Raw genomic sequence first — 22,522 nt, forward strand, 5'->3', positions numbered from 1 at the left:
CCACCCCACTTTTATGCAAACAAACATAATTGGGTCATTTAACCTGTGGTAAAAGGATGGATCTTATCTGAATAATGAAACTGGGGTTTTGATGATGTTCATTAAATTTCTAGTCAAATGACCATCTAACATGATGAATCATAAAATACTTTATTCAATTTAGAAATCACTACTAATTTTGAGTGACGACAGGTATGCTTCGTCAAGAGCTTATTTATGTTATAAGAAGTTAAACATATAATACTATGTGATGATGAAATATCATGGATGAAAATTAAACTTTGCACCTGTACTTCAGTAAAGGCCGAAGCTGGTCTAGATAGTGACCCTTCTCATAATGCAAAAGAATATACATGTTGGAAAAGAAGTGTGTTTTATATTATGGGATACTGAGGCACATTTGTATATACAAGTAGATTAGTCATGAAGATACTTGATGTATAAACTTTGTTATTTATGCCTGTTTCAAGAATTAAAACAAGAATATCTAGTATGTTTATTTTTTTGGATGTTCAAGTTTTACTATTTCATTTGTTCATGTTGCATCACTGTAACGATATGTGAGAGTCATTCTTTTCAATGGACCAATTCTCTGTTCTCTTGCTATTGGAGAAATTATGCTGTATGTAATGAATATTTGTTATAACATTTTTTTTCAAGCCATTGTGAATTTTTATTCTAATGGATCCTTTTAATATTACTAAAATTAAAATATTATTAAAATTACCAATGATATCAGAAGCATAATCCAAATGGAGAAGAAAACATGACATCATGGATACTGCTCCATAATCAAAAAATGTTGTTTCATATTTTGTATATTACACTGGCAATGTGACATACAATTTAATAATATCATTGATTATATTTAGAGTAGTTCTATGATGCTAACTGGAGAGATTGCTGAAAAATCAAAACAACAATTTGAACAATCTGTCTTGTTCAAATGATGGAAACATGATGTGGTAAGAAACAGTGGCTAGCAAAAAAAAGTAAATAAAGGATATAAAGTAGTGTGACTGTAGATGTAAACAGTATAACTTGAATAAATGGCACATCTGATTAACCTGCATTACCAAGTCCTGTACCTCCCAGATAGCAAAGTTTTTAACATATGAAGCAAATTACTAATATAATGAAATATGTGATTTTAATACATACAAAATTCCTTACCTTAACCCTAACATCAAGATCACCAAGTGTCTGGGACCAACAATAATTGTCTCTTACTGCACCATTGTAACTTTCAGAACGGTTCTGAAAATCCTTCTGTGTCCTATAACAGAATTATAAACTTCTTCAGCAAACAAGTAATATAGTAATGCAAACCTATAATTATTCTTATTATCATTTTCATCTTGAGTATCAATCTACAGGAGTGATTCCCAAACTTTTTTTTCCAGTGATGAAATCCTAAAACCTTTCATCATATATCCTCTTGATATTTCAAAGTGCCACCTATTATATTTACATGCTTGAACATGTACTCTTATATTTGAATACATGATGATGCACTAGTAGAATATACAAATTTTAGGAATGTCATGGTATATATCATAAATAAGTGCACGAACTCTCATCCCCACCAATGAGGCCAATTTGAAAAATTAATCTGGCCTAGCAACTGAGAAAATACAAAAAACATAAAAAAAAAGCTCTCATTAATTCAAAATGTCCTACATCAAGTAATAAAAATATACATAAATTTTTGTTTCATAAACCCATATGAAATAACACTGATAATATTTTCATAAATGTAACTTTTCTTACTAGCAACCAATGCAAATTTTTATTTGTTAATTATTATTATAGGACACCTTCAGGGAGTCCAAGGACTCATCAAGGGAGGGTACCTACTCTACAACTACAATGAGCCGCAACTACACCAATGCCATCTACCGCCCACCATCACCACTAGTATTTCCACAGACAATCACAAACATCTAAGCCCATGGCAGGATTCGAACCCACAGCCTTTTGGCTGGAGAGCAGATACACTAACCACTCGGCCAACCAGTCTCTTGGAAAAACTAGTGGGCATACAACTATTAACTGTCAGGTCCTCTATCAGTAAAATTTACCTGGCAGTTATTCATGCACTTGTTTATGACTCACAAAATTCCCAGAAATTTCATTTAATCCATAAGAGAAAAAACAGAGGAAAGAGGTAAAAAGATATTTTTACAAACAAAATGATAAATTTTTTTTTTAAAAAAACCCTTCAATTTGGGCATGAAACCTGATTAAAAGGGAGGATAATATATATATAAAATTTTGGAAATCCCATAAATGAGAGGTTGTCCAACTTACTGCCATTAGTAACTGTGAATGAGCAGAAAGTTGAGGAGAAATAAGAAACCTGTTAATATTGAATTTGAATACCTGTGAATCAGAAATATATATATATATATATATATATACAGGGTGTTCGGGATAAATTTGACATATTTATAATTAATTATATTTTTCCGTAAGTTACATGTATTAACACACACTTCTCTTCATTTAAAAGTTTGGACCCTTCTTCATTCATATACAAGATGTCAGAAAGGATGGATAGCTGGAACCCACCTGAATCATGGAAGAGAATAACTTGTATCATGATGATTCGTGCCCGCCATCAAAATAAGGATATTACGACTGCTGCCCAATGCTCCCTGAATACAGTAAAAACAATCAGGCATGAACTAGAGACTTGCAATGGTGACTACGAGGATGTAGCAAGAAGAAAGATCCCTAGCAGACGATCTGATTGCGTTCGTACAGCAGAATTCCTCGCAAATCTGCAGGAACAGGTGTTGAAGAAACCTGGTGGAATTCGGGCTTTGTTCGTGGAGTTGCTAACTGTAGTCAAGCCCTGGATAACAAGGGTAGCCAATGGTAGGCCGTATGTATGGCAGCAGGATTCGGCCCCTTGCCACACCTCTGGGAAAAGTCAAAAATGGTTGTCTGAAAATTTCTACGACTTCACCAGTCCAAATGTTTGGCCTCCAAACTCCCCAGACCTTAACCCCATGGATTATTTTGTATGGGGCGCAGTTGAAAAAGACACCAATCGCACTTCCAGTAATACAAAAGCCCAGTTAATGGATAAAATTAAAACAGTTTTTGCGGCCCTTCCCAGGGAGACTGTAGCATCAGCTTGTTCGAGGTTCCGAAGCAGAATTGAAGCTGTGATCGATGCTAATGGTGGTTATTTTGAGTAAATCTTGTTGATAGTATTGTAATTAACTCTGCCTGTAATGTTTTTTTGTCAATTCATTAAATTTAATAGATACAAAGAAGATTTTCTTTTTCCTTACGAAACTGTCAAATTTATCCCGAACACCCTGTATATATATATATATACGAGAGAAACTGTTCCAAAAAGACAAAAGCAGAATTAATGAATGAAGAGAAGAAAACTTTATTTTGTGGGTTAAAAGCTTAACTGTGAAGGAGTGCTGGATTAGTTGTTACACATAGTGGGGAATCATAAATGCTAATTCTGATCAACACTGATCATGGAAATATCTGTGGAAAATGTAAGTTGCGGAAACTGAATATCTATGTGAGAGTGGAATGACTTGCTGAGAGAGAGAGAAATCATTAAACAACCTAACTGCTTCTGTAATGAAAGAAGTATTTTTAGGGAACTCTTATGGGTTCATTCACAAAGTTTAGAACAGTATTCATTAGCTGTTCAGTAGTAAAATTAAACCTTGAGCAAAAGAAAAAACATAATTTTAGAACTATTCCCAGATGATAAATCTTAACTTATTCACACATTTGGATATTGTCAATAATAAGAAAGGAAGAATAAGGTTAATTTTTAAGAAACAAAACAGGCCTCTTATCAGCACTGAAATTAACAAGGTTATCAGAAATCCACTGAAGAATAATTTGGAGATCAGAATTTAGGGTTGTTACTGATATGCTTGAAGTTTGAGCTTTCTGTAATGTAAGGTTTTTTGTTAAATTAGAAAGAGCAGTGCAGTGTAGTGTCATCAGCAACATACTGCATACCTGAATGGCACCTGGTGAAGGGTTGCTGATATACAGAATGAGCAGGTGAAAGAATAGAGCTTGTGTGGACTGCCAGCTTTAGTTGCAAAGTTAGAGGATAAAGATCAATCTACTATCACACAATGTGCAAAAGAGAAAGTTTGCAATTTATTTCAAGAATTCAAAAGAATGAGACCTACTACACAGTCCTTCATGCTAAATTCTGTACCTTAGAAATATCAACAACAACCACTCCATAAACTTTTTCATGGCATTTGTCCAAAGTCAGGTGACATACAATCAAGATTACATGTTGAACGAAAGTGGTGAAATTCATACTGGTGATCACTTATTAGTCAAGTCTTCAAGATAGCATAGAAATCAAGTGTTAATGGTTTTCTCCATTAATTCCAAATGAACTGATGTGAGAGAGACTGGAGTCGTAATCTGACAAATATCTTTGTCCTTTCGAACTGACTGAATATTGACTAATTTACAGCTGCTGGATGGAATCAGAGCAAATAAAAAGTTAACAAAGAACAGGAGTCAACCCTGGAGCACCAAAATTTCAGAAGAGTTGGATCAGGAGGTTTATTTGGTGTCCAGTTTGGACAAGATTTTTCTAATCACTTTCTCATGAAAATTCAAAGTAGGCATTGCATTTTGCATGTTTGGAATGGTAGGATATTTACCAAGATTTTCTATGCAAAAATTTGACAAAAAGTAAAAAGGCAGGCATTTGGCTCTTCTATGGGTAATAATTTGAATAGAATCATCCAGGTACAATAGAGATAAAAGTAGGCTTTTACATAATCACTTTTGACACGTGACCAAAAAGCAAGTTATGACGCAAGCTTCCTACTTTTAGCCCTTCATATTTTGGATTCATCAATAATTACTTTGCAGCTATGTTGAACTTTGGTATAAACAGAAAAGGAAGATGGATTTCAATGAAATCCAACTGTGATATGGTTCTCTTATACAGTGCTGGTCCACTTTTTGGAACAAAGGCTACATGGGGGATCATTCAAACTGCAATGGAGAATGAATGTTCTCTGGTAAGAATTGCTTCAGTGATACATTTAGTGCAAATGGTATTTTCAAAATCATAAAAACTGAAATTGCATTCAAACTTAAACTTGTATAAACAAGTTTCTCCTTTCCCAACCCACTACCCATATACAGTACCAATGTACTATAGGTTGATCAACCAACCTCTTGTGTATGGACGCAACATAAAAAAAAAACTAAAAAAAAAAAAAAAAAAAAATATTAGCCCACGCGGTTAGCCTAGTGACTGCACGCTTCGCAACCATATGCGTGGGGAAGGGGTGTCCTAGGTTCGATTCCCGTCGGTGACGTGAGGAGCTGAAGGATCTTCCTCAGCCATAGCCAAGTTAGCCGGTCTTGGGGGTGGACAGTAGGGTTTTTTCCCCCAGTTTATCCTGGGGTTTTTTCATCCTGCAAAGCAGGCAAACTGGCCTTGAGAACTCTACAGGACATAGGATACACCGGAGCGCAGGGCTGACCACCTTATTCTGTGAACAGTTTGAGGTCCGATGATTAATAAACCCTTGATACCGCAAGGTAAAAGAGGGTAAAAAGATGAGATGAGATGAGATGAGAAAAAATATTATACTGAGATGTGCTACTGTCTATAGTAGTTTTTAACTGAAAAAAAAAGTTTGGTTTAGGTAACTGTCAAGTAGTGCCTTTTATTCACTAGTTATATTACCCTCTTTAACTGACATAATTATCAAGAAAAAGATTCTGGACTAGATTTAGTATTTGCATCATCTGTACTTTCCTTTTCATCCAAAATAACTATTTTTTTCCCTTCATTAGATGTCATATTAATACTATTGATTAGCTAAACATCTATACTGCAATAATAAATATCAGAAAGCTAAATTCTTGCATGCCAGTTTTAACTGTTTAAAAAGTTGTCCATTAACTAAACTGTTCCGTATGCTATAATCTCCACACATTTAACATTAAGTTGTTAATATGTATATGAACTATATACATGTGTGCCCCCACATCACAACTTATATATGTATGTACACATAGCTAAGTCAAAGACTAGAATTCAAATTGCTTATCCACAGGGATAATAAGTTGAAATTTTGCATGGAGATAGCTTCTGGCATGTGAACCAACAAGAAAAATTTAAAAAATGCAAATATATATTTTTTAAAATTTAAATAGAGTAAAATTTTTCTTGAATTTGTTCCAAATACGACTTTTTCCTTTTATGTAGGATTTTTGTAGGACTCAAAAAAACTTTTAATTACTGAAATTCTTGAAAGAGGGTTTCTTGATTTCCTGTGAAACCTTCTGTAGAGACAGGGAGCAAAGATCACAGGGCAGAGGTAATCTCCAAATGAATTTAATTACTCAATTCAACTTACTGTTGCATTAAAAGATTCATGTGGAATCTATATATTTTTACTAATCAGTAGCAGTAATAATAATCATAATATTAAAACAGTATAATAATCACATTATCATGCTTGATGTTTATGGAAATTATCTTTGTGTTGGTAGAAGACGATCTTCATCACTCAGGCGAGACCTGCCATCCTGCAAACTGGAAGCCAGAGGCAGTTTAAATAAGTGGTACGTTTAATCACAAGAGCAGGATTCCAACATTATAAGTTGGCTCTAAATCTAGCAAATTCATAAGAACCAGAATAATAGTTTTTTAATAGTGGTATAACACAAGAGAACCACAGTTCCATGCTAACTACGGCCTTTTGGTAGTTTGTAATAAGGATTGTTTGCGAGAGAGAGATCCCTGTATAACTACAGTATTAATGTGATATAATTTTCAACCTGCTATGAATATTAAAACAACAAAAATCATTATCACTGAGCTCCAATGGAGCTCAGTGATAAATCTCTATAACTAAAATAATCTGGATTATTTTAGTTATAGAGAGCTGTATGTTCTGATATTCTCAAACAGGGATGACCCATATGTTATTTAATGGGTAAGATGTGATTTTCTCTAGCATTCACTACTAAAATGTTAGCACACTACACTGATGAAATATTTTGCTAAATGACAGTGCATCAATCTAGATCAATCCACCTAGATTTTGATCTTTTTCTGTCATTGTGACATTGAATGCATTTATTTGCTTAACTTTTCACTCCTATGCTATTAAAGTGACTGTATTACCTTATATTAGTGCTCTCTCTCTCTCACACACACATTAATTTTTAATACAATTCTGCCATTGATGCCACATCTTCACTAACTTCATTTTTCTCAGAACTTACTTATCTGTGGTCTCTAGTATTTGATTAACTCATCTGTTTCTACCCTATTTCTCATACCCATAAATTAAAATTGATTTAAACACTGTCTTATATTCACCAATCAAGTGTTTGGTGAATCTCTTATTAGATATAAATTTATCTGACTCCCAATCATATACTAGCATTGCTTATTCTATTTGCTTATTTAATTTTCATCTTCACTAAAAATTGTACTTAAACATTTGAAATATTTTACTTGTTCAACAAGTTCTCCATTTAGAATAAAGTTGATATTTTCATGTTCCTGCCTTTGAAATTAGTTACAGAATCCTGAAGACTTATATAAGATATAAAACTCTTAAATAATTCAGAGTATATTGATCTGCATAAAGTAATAAGCCAAGATTAACATCTCTGATTTGATGACCAGTCAATACCAATGATCACTTATCATTGTTTTACATCGAATTTGACATCAAACCATTTTCCTTTTTCAATTCAAACTGATGACTTACAACTTAAATATAGACTTATACTGCTTGACATAATGCCCATTTGCTTTGAAAGCTATAGTCTTTGTCAAATTCTCATGGTTTCTCATCTATTTCTCTTAAAGTCAAGCCACAGTTATTATTTGTCCTGAACCCAGGCTGCTTTGCCTCAAATTTCTCTTAAAAAATTTTTCTTAGTCTCTTTTCAAATATGCTTGCATAAATCTCACCTCGATACTCAGTAGGAAAATTTCTCTGTAATTCTTATCCCCCCCCTCCCCTTCTTTTATAGATGAGAGTTCTACTCCAATCGGCAAGAATTTGACTATTCTACTGCTCTTTCAGAATTATGCAGTGTAATCATTGCAAAACTTTTCAACCTCCATAGTTTAATAATAGAAAATACTTGTATAAGATGGAAGTCCTGCACTTGAATGGATTCAACATCAGGAGCCTGGAGAAATAACTTATTGAGATGAAACCTAATGCAGCAAGTCAGGGAAAGAAGACTATCTCAGAGGAATGCTGAGAATTTGAAGTTTAGCTGAGGTATGCCAAAGAAATTATAGGAAAAATATTCTGAGTGACAATGAAACTGACTTACTGTTTTGACAATAGGTCAGTTACACTGCTCAGCACCATTATTAATCTTAAAAAGGAAAAAAAGAAAAGGTTACAAATCAAAGCACTGTGTCCTTGTAAGTTATTTGTATATATATGCATACTTAATAAAATAACTTATGAACATATATTTACATAGAGATGTTACTTACATTTCTGATATAGGTTTTGTATGTGATGGATTAACAAATTTAGCTGGTTCCTTAGATATATGCTTATCATCATCTTTAAAATTACATTCATTTTCTGTAGCATTATTGCTTTCATGTTCCTTAACCTTGGAGGAAGCTTCTGGACTTGTTTCTACCTCTACTATATTTGCTACAGGAGGAACTAAGTTATAAGAAAAGTAATTTTTTGAAACAGAAAGTGATTTAAAAAAAAATATATCATTTCATGTTTTTCAACTCACCCCTGACAGATATAATCAAAATGTGACAATGAAATATTTTCATAAAACTGCACTATGTGATTTTAATAAAAATTCCATGACACCATAACTCAAAATTAGTCTATATCAATGTGTCTCGTTACTTATAAAGTTCTCAGTATCAGTCATTTAAAATAATTTATAATATATATATATATATATATATATATATATATATATACATATATGTAATATATATACAGTAAAACCCCAAAATTATGCAGTAGGTGGGACCAACAAAAAGCGCGTAAGTTGAATTCTCATAACTCGGGGTAGAATTTTGCATGTAATTTATATATACAAACATACAATGGACCAAAGGTTTACAAAAACACCTATATTTTTTAAGAAATATAATCATAATCGTAGTTTTTCGTACATAAAAAAAAGAAAGTTATTTCAATGTCGACGATTTCATAAAATCTAATAGATTCGTCTGACGGCATAATGTCTTTTTCTTGTCACGCAAAATTTCTTCATAGCAAGCTAATGATTTTTTTATTCCTTGCCTTGTGGCTACAATTCATTCCTCGTTAGAATCTATGTCCTCCAAAATCTGTAAACCTTTCTTTTATGATTGTTCTTACTGTGGATTCCTGTAGATCGAACTTCTTTGCTAGCTCACAAATTTTCATTCCGCCTTCAAAATCTTAATAATGTTGAGTTTTGTTTCCAAAGTCAATGTTTTTCTCTTCTTGCTAGCAGTAGAAGAATCGGACTTGCTTCTTTTGGATGACACTATTATTTTTTATGTGATAAAATTTTTATCAAGAACATAACATTAAACAATCGCAAGGTTTGTAGACTATAAAAATCGTGTACGAATGGAGACCGCACGAAACATGTCAGTGCTTGTTCACAGCATGTGCGACACTGGTGAATGTGGCTGGCGCCTGAAAGATACAACTAGTGGTGAGGCGTGAAGCGGGACGGGAATACATACATATAAGAAACCGCGTAACTTCGGATTCACGTAAGTCGGGGTATGACTGTATATATATTACATACATTATTAATAGATAGTATTATTAATAGATTACAGAATTATTCATAATTCAAGAATTAATAGCTCAGTGGATGTGACATTTGCACACCACAGCGCTTGACCGCATGAAGGAAGACTTGCTTTCGAATCTAGTCGGTGACTAGAGGAAATTTTTCTAAGCCTTTTTTTGACCGGTTCCCGAGTTAGTCAATCTCTGGCACGGGAAAGCGGGTTTTTTCTCCCTGAAACTTGGGTTTTTCATCCCATAAACTCAATTGACCGTAGAACCCACATTATTTCGGACATTAAATATATTGTGTCAAAGTTAGGGACCACGAGATGGTGGTACTTGTTGAGCCGTCTCTTTTCACTGTGTGCCGCTTAATTAGTGATAGCCTTGGGCCAGCTATATCTGATTGGCTGCCAGTGGAGATTGAACTGCCCACCCAGTCTCCAAAAGTTAGACAGGGCTAAGTGGCCTCATCTACTCCCTATATGGGAATAAAAAGGCGTTATTTTTATAATAATTATGTCTTTCACACCAAAAACATTGGAAATAATTTATATGATTTTTAAATTATTAATGATTAGTCATTCTATGAGTCTGAGGACTACAATTATTGGAGTTGGCATCTGCTATGAGGCATTGACCTCAATGGGTATGGTTGCATTAATCTGTTAGGAAGGCAGTCATTCAACCAATTCCAGTAACAGCAGTCCCGTGGACTCATAGCAGTTTTGATGTAAAGCTGATGTCTTCATACATTTTTTGACAGTCATTCTGAAACCAGATAGCCCAACTTCTCCAAATTAACTTTACAGTTAACTGGCCCCCATAAAGAGCATTTAGGACATTAGTTCTTTGATGGTTACAAATTGAACTTCTTCTGTTGTAGTGTAGTGCCTGTGTGCTTGTCAGAAGTTCCAAATTTGTGCTCTTAAGGTGTTGGGTAGAAAACAGCAAAATATTAGTAAGTGCAATAATTTTTTTTTCCCCTTCTTGGTGTTGTTTATACCATGAAGTAACAGGATGCAAGTTTGAATTGTGGGCATAGATTGTGATTGCCATTAGGTGGAAGATGAATTTTATTGCACAGTGCAAGACCACTGCTTGCTTACTGGAAGCCTAAAGTTGCTTAAAAAAAGTTCCATGTTTGGTTTTTAGATTCTGTAAAACAAATAAAAATAGAAAAAAAAAAACTCAGTCCACCCAGAGTACTAATGTATTATATAAGTTCACAAAATTTTGTGGGAGCTACTAGTACCCACAAAAATAAAAAATTCAATATTCAATGCAAAGTGTGTAGGAAAAATGGTAAGAGCAAAATGGTGATCTTTGAAGTGATTTTGATGGTCAAAAGGATGACCATCAAAAAACAATAGGTTTACAACCTTTTTGTAGGCAGGAAGCATGTAAAATGAAATGCATATCATTTTGATGATGCTGAGTACATAGTTATGCATTCTGGACTGAGTATTACTAACAATAATTTGTTAGAAGTAGTCAATGATGGAAAAGATCTAGGACGATGGCAGCCAGGGAGCTAAAATTTAGGAACTTATATGGATAAGGTTATGGTCATTACACTGGACAACTGCAATGTGGAAGATAACACTAACTTGTAGGAATAAGAAAGTCATTCTTTCATAATAAGGGGCTTTAATAAGGCCATGTCTTAACTAATGCTCAGATAGATATGGTTACCTGAGTTAATTTAGAGGAGATGGGAAGACAGTTGAAAACATCCTGTGTAAGTTAACCAAGAGATATTGTACTTATGGAATTGCATTTGTAAATAAACTGAAGGTATGTGGTCTTCAAAGTATGGGGAAGACAGAAGAGAGATTTGATAAAACATTTCAGTTGATAAAGGGATCTTTTAGAGCAATGTTTCCCAAACTTCTGGATGTCAGGGGCCCCCTTTGGAAAAATTAAAATATTTCACGGGGCTGTGAAATATTTTTATATTTCATGGCCCCCGTAATATAGACATATATTATTATAATATTTATTGTATTTATATTCAATACAAAAAATTCAATATTTATATTTATTGATATTCATACAGCGAATATTGCAAAAATCAAATGAAATATTACCTTTTTAGCATCTTACATACACATTTGACATGGCACATTATCTCATATTTTTATATAGATAGATAGATATATTGTGATTGTACATTTGCAGTATAAGCACATGAAACGTAAAACGATTAGTAATAAAGAAAGAATTAAAAACATAAAAGAAGTTTAATAACAATTTAACGTGATGGATGTGTTTCAATATTGCTACACAAAAAGTCAATATCAGGTGAAATATTTGAAACTGCAATTCTTAGATTTCTGCTTTGAAATGAAACTTATATGAATAAGCATATATTTACTAATATTCATTACGCGCCAAAATACGCAGGTAGCAAAATTTGTGAACCCACACTAATGTGTGATATTTTCCCATTAAAATATAAAAAAATAACAAATAATAAAAATTAAATACGTTTGTTTTAAGATAAAAAAAATCTACTTAGTCTTAAAACATTTTCAATTTGTTTTCGTTATTTCACAGGCTCCCTCCTCGACAAAACCCACGGCCCCCAGTTTGGGAAGCGCTGTTTTAGAGTATAGACACAAGTGAGATTTTTACAGCTTATGGAAGGTTGGGGATAGAACTTGGGGTCATCCCTGGAAACTGAGTAATAATGAATCTTTTAAAAAGGGGATATGATAGGTATTTAGGCACTGTGTGATCTCAAAAATCCCCCACTGATTCCTTGACTCTTGAAGGAGCCCATATAATAATAATAATAATACTGGTGGTTACTGATAAAGGTAGTGAGGAAGTTGACTTTCTCCATTAATTTAGAAAGGACCTGAGATGAGGACAATGTATCATTAGTTATGTAGCAAACTTTTATCATCTTCCCTCCCTCCCTTGCCCCTTTTTTGTAATAAGATCTATGTAGGGCTTGCTCTTACTTCCATGTAATAGAACAAATGCTGGGTGAGTATAAAAAAAATACAGAGACAATATAAGATAGGTTTTAATTCTGTGCTATATTGTTTGTATGTATGAATGAAACTTCTGAATACAAATGGGGAGAATAAAGAAGACCTGAGGATTTGTTATGTAGGTTACTTAAGATTAATAAATAACGTAAAATGGATTTATCTTATGTATATATTTTTATTAGTATAAAATTTCACCCTAGTATCAAGGGCATATTCTTTTGTATGACTTTCAAATTAAACAGCAAGAACAGAAACCAGTATGTTCAACAATAACACACATGAACTGCACGTACATGATATACAGACTATAGATGAGCATTATGGTCTAATTATATTAAGGTTCAAGCAAAAATAACTTTAACAAGATTAAAAAAAAAAACAATAAAAAATATATAAATACAAATAAAATAATATATGTTTATAGGAAAATTTACCCGGTTTGGGAATATGTTAAAAGTATTAAATGACTAAAGACAGAGATTAACATAAAAGGTTTTAATCGCACAACTAGTTTCATCCTACATAAGACTTCTTTAGGTGTTAAAAAACATAAGAATTCCAGTAAGAAGGGGAACTGGATCTGAACAGTATTAAAAAAACACTATAGAGGCTAAAGCCTAGATGAGTTTAAAAAGAAGAACAATCTCCAACTATATTATTAGGCACATGCGTGTGTCCATGTTCTCTCATCCCAATATTGAATACCAGAGCTGTGGCAGTCTGATAAGTTGTAGCTTAAATTACTATTAATATGAACAGGGTTTAGGATTATTTCTTTTGACTCCAAAATTTTTCTTTCTGTCTCATCATAACAATGGTAAAGATTTAGACTTTTCCCAGAGTACTGGATGTGGGAGACCCTTCTCGTTCTAATTTGCTGAAAACAGGACATGGCTAGATAAGTTTCTGTTTGGTGTTCTTTGATACGGAGTTTGATTGATTTTTCCATCTGTCCAAAGTAAGGTTTGCCACAATTGCATAAAATTTGATAAATGCCAGGATATTTAAGACTGTTATTATTAGTCTTTGGTCGACTGAGAAGGAAACATAGCTTAGGCTGTATTGTGAAGGTCTGAATGTTAAATTTTCTTAGGATTTCTGCTAATTTTGGAGAGATAGAGCTGATGTAAGGAATAGAAATACTGCCCTTAGAAACTGTAGTATCTTCATTACGGCATGGGGGGGTGGTCATGATTTCTCTGTCTCATCAAACTTAACATAGTCTAAATGTTCATCAGGATGCATGGCTGCAGATCTACCTATTTTGTCTAAATATGATAAACAACACTGGCAACTAATTTGATACATTCCAGGGATGTCTAAAGGCAGATGTTTATCTTTAGCTGAGTCTAGAAAAATAGATATCTTGTTGATTGGACAGGACACTTGGCCTACAAGTGTAATATAAATTTCACTCATGAAATGTTGAAAACCCAGAGTACGTAAGTACTATGGCTGGTTAAGGTTAAATAATCTGGAAACCTTGTCATAGATATCAAGTACTGAACTTCTTAAAGTCACACATTGAGTGATGATTCATTCACCATCATCACCTAAAGACATTCCCAAACCTCTATGTCCCTGGTGAGATTTGAACTTGTAGCCTATTGTGCAGATAATTAATATGCTATTTATTCTCCACCTAGCAACCAGTTGACAAATTATGGAAACAGTACCAACTCAATACCAACTATATGAAATGAAAATAAGCCAAGTATCACTGCAATAGAAGCTAGAACTAGAATATCCTGGCTACAGTGAAATAGTAGAACTGAAGTAAATTACAGTTATAAAAAAGGACACTATATATCCATTTACATTTTTATAGCCAGATTCGAATTTACCAGAGAGCTTATGAGAAAATAGCCCAATGGAGTTGCCCTGGTTTACACTACTTAAGACATGATCTCTGTCCAGGAGACCATATTTTAACTGTTGGTTCTCAGCAGAAACCTTAAGAGGCACAAACACTCTATACAACTCTATTTCCCCCCCTCCAGGATATACAAATTGTCAATAAACAATAAACCTAATTACCCTCTTTGTCCCACAGTAGATGCTACTGATTCCCTCTCATTTAAATTAGCAAATTCTTTAATTCCACTTACTGGCCACACTACAACTTCTATAAAAAAAAATTCAACTCATTTCAAATCTTAAATCTAAAATTAGTTTTGAATAATCTTTATTGTTTAAAGATTAAACATAGTCCAGTTCACCCCCATAGTGAGCTTTGATGTCACATAGTTATTTAAATATTCCCCTTTCTGACAATTTAAATTTACTGAAAACATGCCCCCCCCCCCACCAACATTACTGATTTCTTTAATTCTACCATCCATACTGGTTACTTCTCTTGGAAGGACACCTTATATAAAAAGATTAAAGGTCTCTTCCCTCATTTGGACAATTATGGGATATTTTGAAAAACAAGCTCTTGATACTAACATTTACAAATCTTCTATTTGTTCACATGGCTGAAACATATTAGATTCTTTCCTCTTTCACTTCAACAGCCAACCCCCCCCCATAGTCCAGTTCATTAAGGAAAAGAAAATAACAATAGCATGCCTTTTCTATATAGTCTAATCACACATCTGCCCAATGGCACTCACAAAGGTAGAGACATACATAAACTTTCCCATCATTCCCACTCTCAACAATATAGTATCATCAAAACCCTTGTCAACAGAGCCACCAACTTCTATTCTACCTAGGCTTCTCTTACAGATGAACTCTTCTTCATTTGTCAATGGTTACAATGCAAAAAAGATCAACAAATTAGCTTTTCCTCCCATCTCACATCCTGATCAATATCCAGATTACAGTAATGCTATTTCCTATATCCAGGCACTTTAGAATAAATAGCTAGAATTTCAAAGAAATATAATTTCTCCATTGTTTTCAAACCTCATTTGAAGCTGGCTGTCCTTCTCCACTCTCCTAAGGATCCACTTCCTCCCCTCTGTTTCAAGTGTTTACTTATTCTTGTAACAGGTTATGGTCAAACTAGGAGATATATAACATCTGCCTAAAAAACACAAGAAATACAGCTGCTGTTATAACTATGGTCTGTTGGGTCTAGCTGACAATACCTTTGATTCCTTGAACAGGATATATATATATATATATATATATATATATATATATATATATAAAAATAATAATAATAAAAATTATTATTATTATTATTATTTTTTAATAATAATAATATTAAAAAGGGAGAGTGTGCCAACAGCATCGAATGATTGATCCATTCCAACTACTAACTATGCTCAAACTTGCTTAACTTTTTTGCTTGAGCCATTAGCAGCAGAGGCTCTACCAATTGACCAACCTCTGCTGGCAAAGGTTCGTTGATTATATTATATAAAAAAATAAAATAATAAAAATAATCTTAACAAATATGGCTGTGTTAAGCTTTCTAAGATTTGGCAAACTTTAATTCTTAGGCATCTCACCCATAGAGGCTGCCCCTCATAGGAGTAGGTTTGAAACAGCCTAGTTTCTTCCATTTATTGTTGTTGTTGTTGTTGTGTGTATCATTACAATTTTAATATTGTATTCCTGTAGACATCTTTGTGACAGCAACAAAATAACAGGATGATTAAACCCATTGTTTAATTATTTCTCTGTGCTGTATTCATCAATTAAATTTAATCATGACTTCTATTTGACTGCAGCAATTCCATGTCAGAAAGTGACATTTTCATAAAATTCATAAGTGAACTCCTGATAGGTCAGTATACAAGGTTTCTGACTGGTCTCTGATGAGAACCAATAATGTGAAACAGCTCAAGCTAGTGAAACCTAAAAGCACTAATAAAAGGTGAATATATGAACTTCTGAACAGAATTCATGTCTTAAGTAGTGTAAACCAAGGCAACTCCAATGCTGAAGGTTCTCATAAGTTCTCTGGTAACTTTGAATCTGACTCTAAAAAATAAGCAGATATATAACTTCCTTTACAAAAACTTAATTATGCCAGAATGAAGTCTTTTAGGCTCTTCATTACAGTATTCTAAAATAGCTATATTTCTCATCCGTAATGCAATTTACCATTCATTGTTTCAGTAAAGCTGCAATTTTTATATACAGTGAACTCACAAGAATAAAAATAATAGTTATAATAGATTTGCTACAGTGAATTTCCTTTAAAACAATGATGTTATGGCATTCTGTCTGCAACTGTTTAGTGAATCAGTTTAACATAATGGTGAGAGTTGATTGGATTGCATATAGCAGTATAAACTCCAATCAACAATGGCGGCATTCCATGGTTCTCTTATGAACTTTATTTCCTCTTGCCACCCAAACATCCTTAACTGGACTTTTAAGCTCAGGATGTATGCTGAAGAAATAAGAGTTGCATGGTGTGGTAGGTAGGTGACTGGGTATTTGCATATATATATGTATGATGATTCATTGACTCGGTTGAAATACATATTGTAAAATGAGTTGAATGACTTAAACCGAGAGTTAGGTAAAAAAAGGGGGTTTAATAGTAAATCATGACTAGTTTCGGCTTATAACAGCCTTCATCAGGTGACATTATGAAAGAAAAGAAAAAACACTAAACACTAAAGGGGGGGGGGGAACTATGAACAACATAAAGAGTCTCTATACATAATTAGCATGAAAACGTTGTAGTTGTATTTAAAGCTGTTCTTTCATTTGTTGCATTGTTGGGAGAGAGTGCGTGCTTGCAGCATCATGTGAACGCCAGTACATGATTACAGCTGAATGACTATCTGGGAGGGTGTAGCTCAAGTTATTATTTAGATGTTCAGGGTTGAGGATGATTTCCCTAGATTCTACGATTTTTCTCTCCAATTCATCATGGCAATGAAAGATGTCAGTAGATCTGTCCCAGTGGACTTGGGTTTTCATCATTAGGATCAGCTGAGAAAAGGATATGGCTTGATAAGGCACTGACTCGCTGTCTCTTGTAAGCAATGTCCTTCATGTGTTCCTCCATACATAATTCAATAGATTTGTCCATCTGGCCAAAATAAGGAATATCACAATCACACCATATTTTGTACACACGAGGATATTTAAGATGATGATGACATGGTTTTGGGTGGCTTATTAAGGAGTGGATTTTTGGAAGCGGAGTGAACAAAGTTCTGATATTATATTTTTTTAGAACCTTGGCTAATTTTTGTGAAACTGAACTTATGTAAAGAATAGATATATTGCCTTTAAATGTATTTATTTCTTCTGTGTGATGACTAGGAGGATTAAGAAGGAATTTTTTCAATAATTCTTTCAGAATATCTATTAAGTACGAAAGTAGTTTTGAGATAGTTGATTTCTTTTTGAAGTTCATTTGGGTCATCAAGAAGAGAGCGAGCGCTATGTCCCAAGGTAGAAATTATTCCAAGTTTTTGGGGAGGGAAGTGATGGGACTGACCATGAAGATATCTGTTGGTATGTGTAGGCTTTCTATACATCGAAATTTTAAGTTTAGCAGAAGAGTGGGTCAGTTTTACATCTAGAAAAGGCAGGGAACTATCAGCTTAGTAAGCAATGTATACACACACACACACACACACACACACACACACACACACACACACACACACACATCTTACAAGAGAACACGTGCCAGTGCTTTATCCAGCCATGTCCTATTTTCGTCCGATTCTGATGATGAAAACCATGGTCATACAATTCTTTGGGATAGATCTAACAACATTTTCTATTGCCATGACGAATTGGAGAGAAAAATTGTAGAATCTAAAGAAATCATCCTCAACCCTGTACATTTAAATAATAATTTAAGCTATAACCTCCCAGACTGTCATTCTGTTGTGATCAAATACTGGCGCTCACGAGATGACATACACACGGACTCACCAAACAATGTGACCAACGAAGGAACTACTTTGAATATGTTAACTACAATGTTTTCACGTTAAATTTGTATAGTGACTTTCCTGTGCTATTCACAGTTTTTTTTATCTTCAATGTTTAAGGTTTTTTCTTTTATAAAAACACCTGAAGAAGGATGTAAAAAGCCGAAACTAGTCGTGTGATACTATTAAACCTTTTTCCTTTTTTTCGGTTTTTGTCATTCAATTCTTTTTGAATTTCAAATATATCCATATTTGAATCAAAACTGATGGATATATATATATATATATATATATATATATATATATCCATCCATCAGTGGCTTTAACAGGCACTTAAGTGCCCATGGCTTTTCAAGTATCCTTGGATTTCCTAACCTTAATACGAGGATAGGGGGCAGTTACTTGGAGGCATAGGGTTACCCCTATGCCTCTAAATATTCTTGTCTGTAAACTGCATGCATTCTACTGGCTGGTTTGTCTGTTTTGACAAACCAGCCAGTATCTCCATTGTAATAATGAAGATATCTCCATTATTGCAATATACCAGATAAAGGTTCCTGACATCACTGAAAGGAATCAAACCCAGGTCTTTCTGACAAAGGGCTTCGTCTATACTGACTGAGCTATGGAGGACGGACGGTTGGACAGACAGAGGCTGACCTTGACTGAAGCGATTAATTTGTCCTGCAGTTGCATTGCAGAGCAACACATTAATCAAATATAATAATCAACAGGAAAAATTATACTAGTCCATAAAGAATTTTAAAAATACCTTTTAAATAACCTTGTACTTGTATGCCATATAAAAGTTAATGAAAATACACTGTAATCATAGAATTAAATGTTTATTTCATAGTAGACACAATGAAGAAATTATTTGTTACAGAAATATTTGAACAATGTTAGCTTTCCTTTTTTTTTTTTTCATCATACAATTTACAATAGCTGATAACAAGCTTCTCTAAGTGAAATAGCATGCTTCTTTCAATGTTAGGATCAACATCCGTTACCTTTTGTTTGAAGTTCTAGGTGATACATAAATCATATATCAATGCACACCATTTTCTTTGTGGTAATATCTTCATCTCGTTCTTCAGCTTCTTTGCTGTTCCTATATTTGTTGTCACTTAGCTATTCTGAATGCAAATTCAGTAATTCTCAAATGTTATCCACATCCATGTCTTTAAAATAACGATCATTACCAATATTAGTTATGTCTTCAACAACTTTCTCAACTGCACCTTTTGAAGCCAGTAAAATCATTGTGCAATGGAGTAAAAGATGCTTCTAAACTGTTCTCATATTGCTGCCTGTCACTTCCCATGCTGCATGAATGTTTTCAATGGCCATTTATATGGTATATTTTTTCCAAATTTCTGGAACCGAAATTGTATTGTCTCCTGTTGTAGCTTCAAGTGCTTGTGCAAATGTTCTATGGAGATAGTAAGCCTTGAAAGTTGCAAATATCCCAGTCCATGGGTTGCGATAACAGTCATATTTGCTGGTAAAAACTTTCACATTTTCATTTGAGTTGCTAAGTGCAAAATGATGCCCAGGTCATTATCTAAAAGAAATAGAGCTTTAAACATAAGATTATTATTATTATCATTTTTTGCAGTAGGCTTCAACTGTTGGACAGAAATAAGAAGTAAATCAGTCTTCATAGAGGACTTTGGTCATCCCTTCTTGTTTATTCGACCACAAAACAATGGAAGAGTTTGGTGCCTGTATCTTTTTTAAAGCCTTAGGATTTTGTGTATGGTACACAAGCATAGGCTTCAATTTAAAATGACCTTCAGAGTTATTACCTCTTAAAAATCATTAGTTGGTCTTTTGAGACTTTATACCGTTATGATGCTTCAATTGCAGCCAAATTAGTTTTAGCTGGCATCCATTTCCAAAACAGGCCCATTTCATCTATATCAAATATGTCATATTGACTATCCTGAATGACTTTTTGCAATTCTACAGGAGTTTGGCTGCAGCATCTTCATCAGCACTACCAGCTTAACCTGTTACCTTAACATTATGCAGTCCTGCTTGATTTTTGCAACAAACATTTCAGTCTCCTTGATATTTTATATCTTTGAGCATAGTAAAAATGTTAATAGCTTCACTCTCTGAATATTGTCCTCAAGTAATGGAATTCTTTTTTGATTGCAGTACTCTATCCAAATTAATAAAAGAATTCCATTACTTGAGGACAATATTCAGAGCAAAGCTATTAACATTTTTACTAAGTTCAAAGAAATAAAATATCAAGGAGACTAAAATGTTTGTTGCAAAAATCAAACTGAAGTGCTCTTTTTTGGTATGTTGCAAACCAAAAGAAGTTGATGAAACGTTACCTTTCTCTTTATATTAATCCTTATGGATCTAAGTAGTTCATACTGTAGGTTCAATGTATCCTAGATCTCTTATGATTTTCGCATGGCTTTAGCCACTTTCATGTTTTAGAATAACTTCAAGTTTTTCAGATAAAATAATTCTTTTTTATTACAGTCACTTTTTTTGCTACTCTTTCTTTTATCCATAATTAATGAAATTTTTAATGCAAGTCCACACATGACTTTGATGGAACACACTGAGATGGACAGCAGGATAATGCTCGTTCATTGCCCACTTGATGCATGATAAACTTAATGCATGGCTCAAATCTTTTTCAACTGTGACATAAAAAGGATCATGTTAATTGGAAATTCGCATTGCACGAAGTAAAAAAGTGGTATAATTTATTCAAATAGTTCTAACTGAAAAATGGGTTTGAAATTTACATCATTACTAACTTCCTATCTACAATTTTCCTCCAAATCAGTCTGTTACTTGTCGAGACTCCAATATTATCATTATCAGATGTTACATTTCTATCGTCTAAGGCATCTTGTACCGTATCAACCCACCTATATCTTGGTCTTCCTCTCAGTTGTTTTCCCGCCAACCTTGTTTTGCTAATCTTTCCTCGCCCATTCTGTTTAAGTGACCATACCACCTGAGATTAGTTCTGCTAACGCATTCCTGGATGCTGACAATGTCAAGTTCTTTCCTAATATCCTCATTTTTAATATGATATTGCCATTGATGCCATCTGTTCACACATCTAATCTTTCTCAGGACTCTCATATCTGCGGTCAAGGGTTTTACTTCTGACCCATTTCTCAGATCCATAAGTTAAAACTGGTTTGAACACTGTCTTGTATATAGCTAATTTAGTGTTCCGACTAATTTCTGTCTTATTCCATATGAATTTATTCAATTGACTGCCTACCATACCAGCTTTGTTGATTCTGTTGTATATTTCCATATTTAATTTACCATCTTCACTAAAAACCGTGTCTAAGTAGCTCAAATGTTTTACTTGTTCCACAGGTTCTCCGTTCACAACACAGTTGACATTTTCAATGATTCTACCTATTTTCATTGTCTTTGTCTTTTTATTGCTGACCTTCATACCATATCTATTACAACAGTTATTCAATTTAGTCAGGGAATCTTGCAAAACTTGTAGCTGATTTATTTAGAAGTATAACATCGTCCACATAAAGCAAAAAGCTGACATTAACATCTCCAATTCTGATATCAGGTTTAATACCACTTTCCTTCATAATGTGATCCATATAGATAATGAATAACAGAGGGGATAATGTACATCCTTGTCTGACATCAGATTTAACATTAAACACTCTTCCTGTACTTCCTTCAATTCTAACTGCTGACTTGCAACTCAAATAAAGACTAAGTATTGCTTGATATAATGCCCCATTGACACCATATAACTGTAGTGTATAGTATAGCTTCTGTCTCTCTCTTGGCACCTTGTCGCATGCCTTTTCCAGATCGAAAACTTAAATACAGATCTTTGTTATATTCCCATGCT

The 22,522-nt window shown here is 33.7% G+C and overlaps 1 protein-coding gene across 2 annotated transcripts in view; it reads right to left on the reverse strand.

The window, feature by feature from the left end:
* Positions 1–22,522, reverse strand: part of LOC150103080 (nudC domain-containing protein 3) — a 116,968-nt gene that overhangs the window by 61,412 nt on the left and 33,034 nt on the right. The window contains exons 4-5 of one of the 2 annotated variants that reach the window (XM_090397910.1): positions 8,513–8,681; positions 1,174–1,276 (exon numbers count right to left, since the gene is read on the reverse strand). In XM_090397910.1, the coding sequence (XP_090254036.1) occupies positions 1,174–1,276; positions 8,513–8,681 (272 nt within the window). Of the gene's footprint in view, positions 1–1,173; positions 1,277–8,512; positions 8,694–22,522 lie in introns of both variants that reach the window. The other variant, XM_090397909.1, reaches the window with a different exon arrangement.

Source organism: Typopeltis vanoorti, chromosome 9 (genome assembly GCF_054136105.1).
Source record: "Typopeltis vanoorti isolate ZY-2024b chromosome 9, IOZ_Tvanoo_1.0, whole genome shotgun sequence".
Taxonomy (NCBI): Eukaryota; Metazoa; Arthropoda; class Arachnida; order Uropygi; family Thelyphonidae; genus Typopeltis; species Typopeltis vanoorti.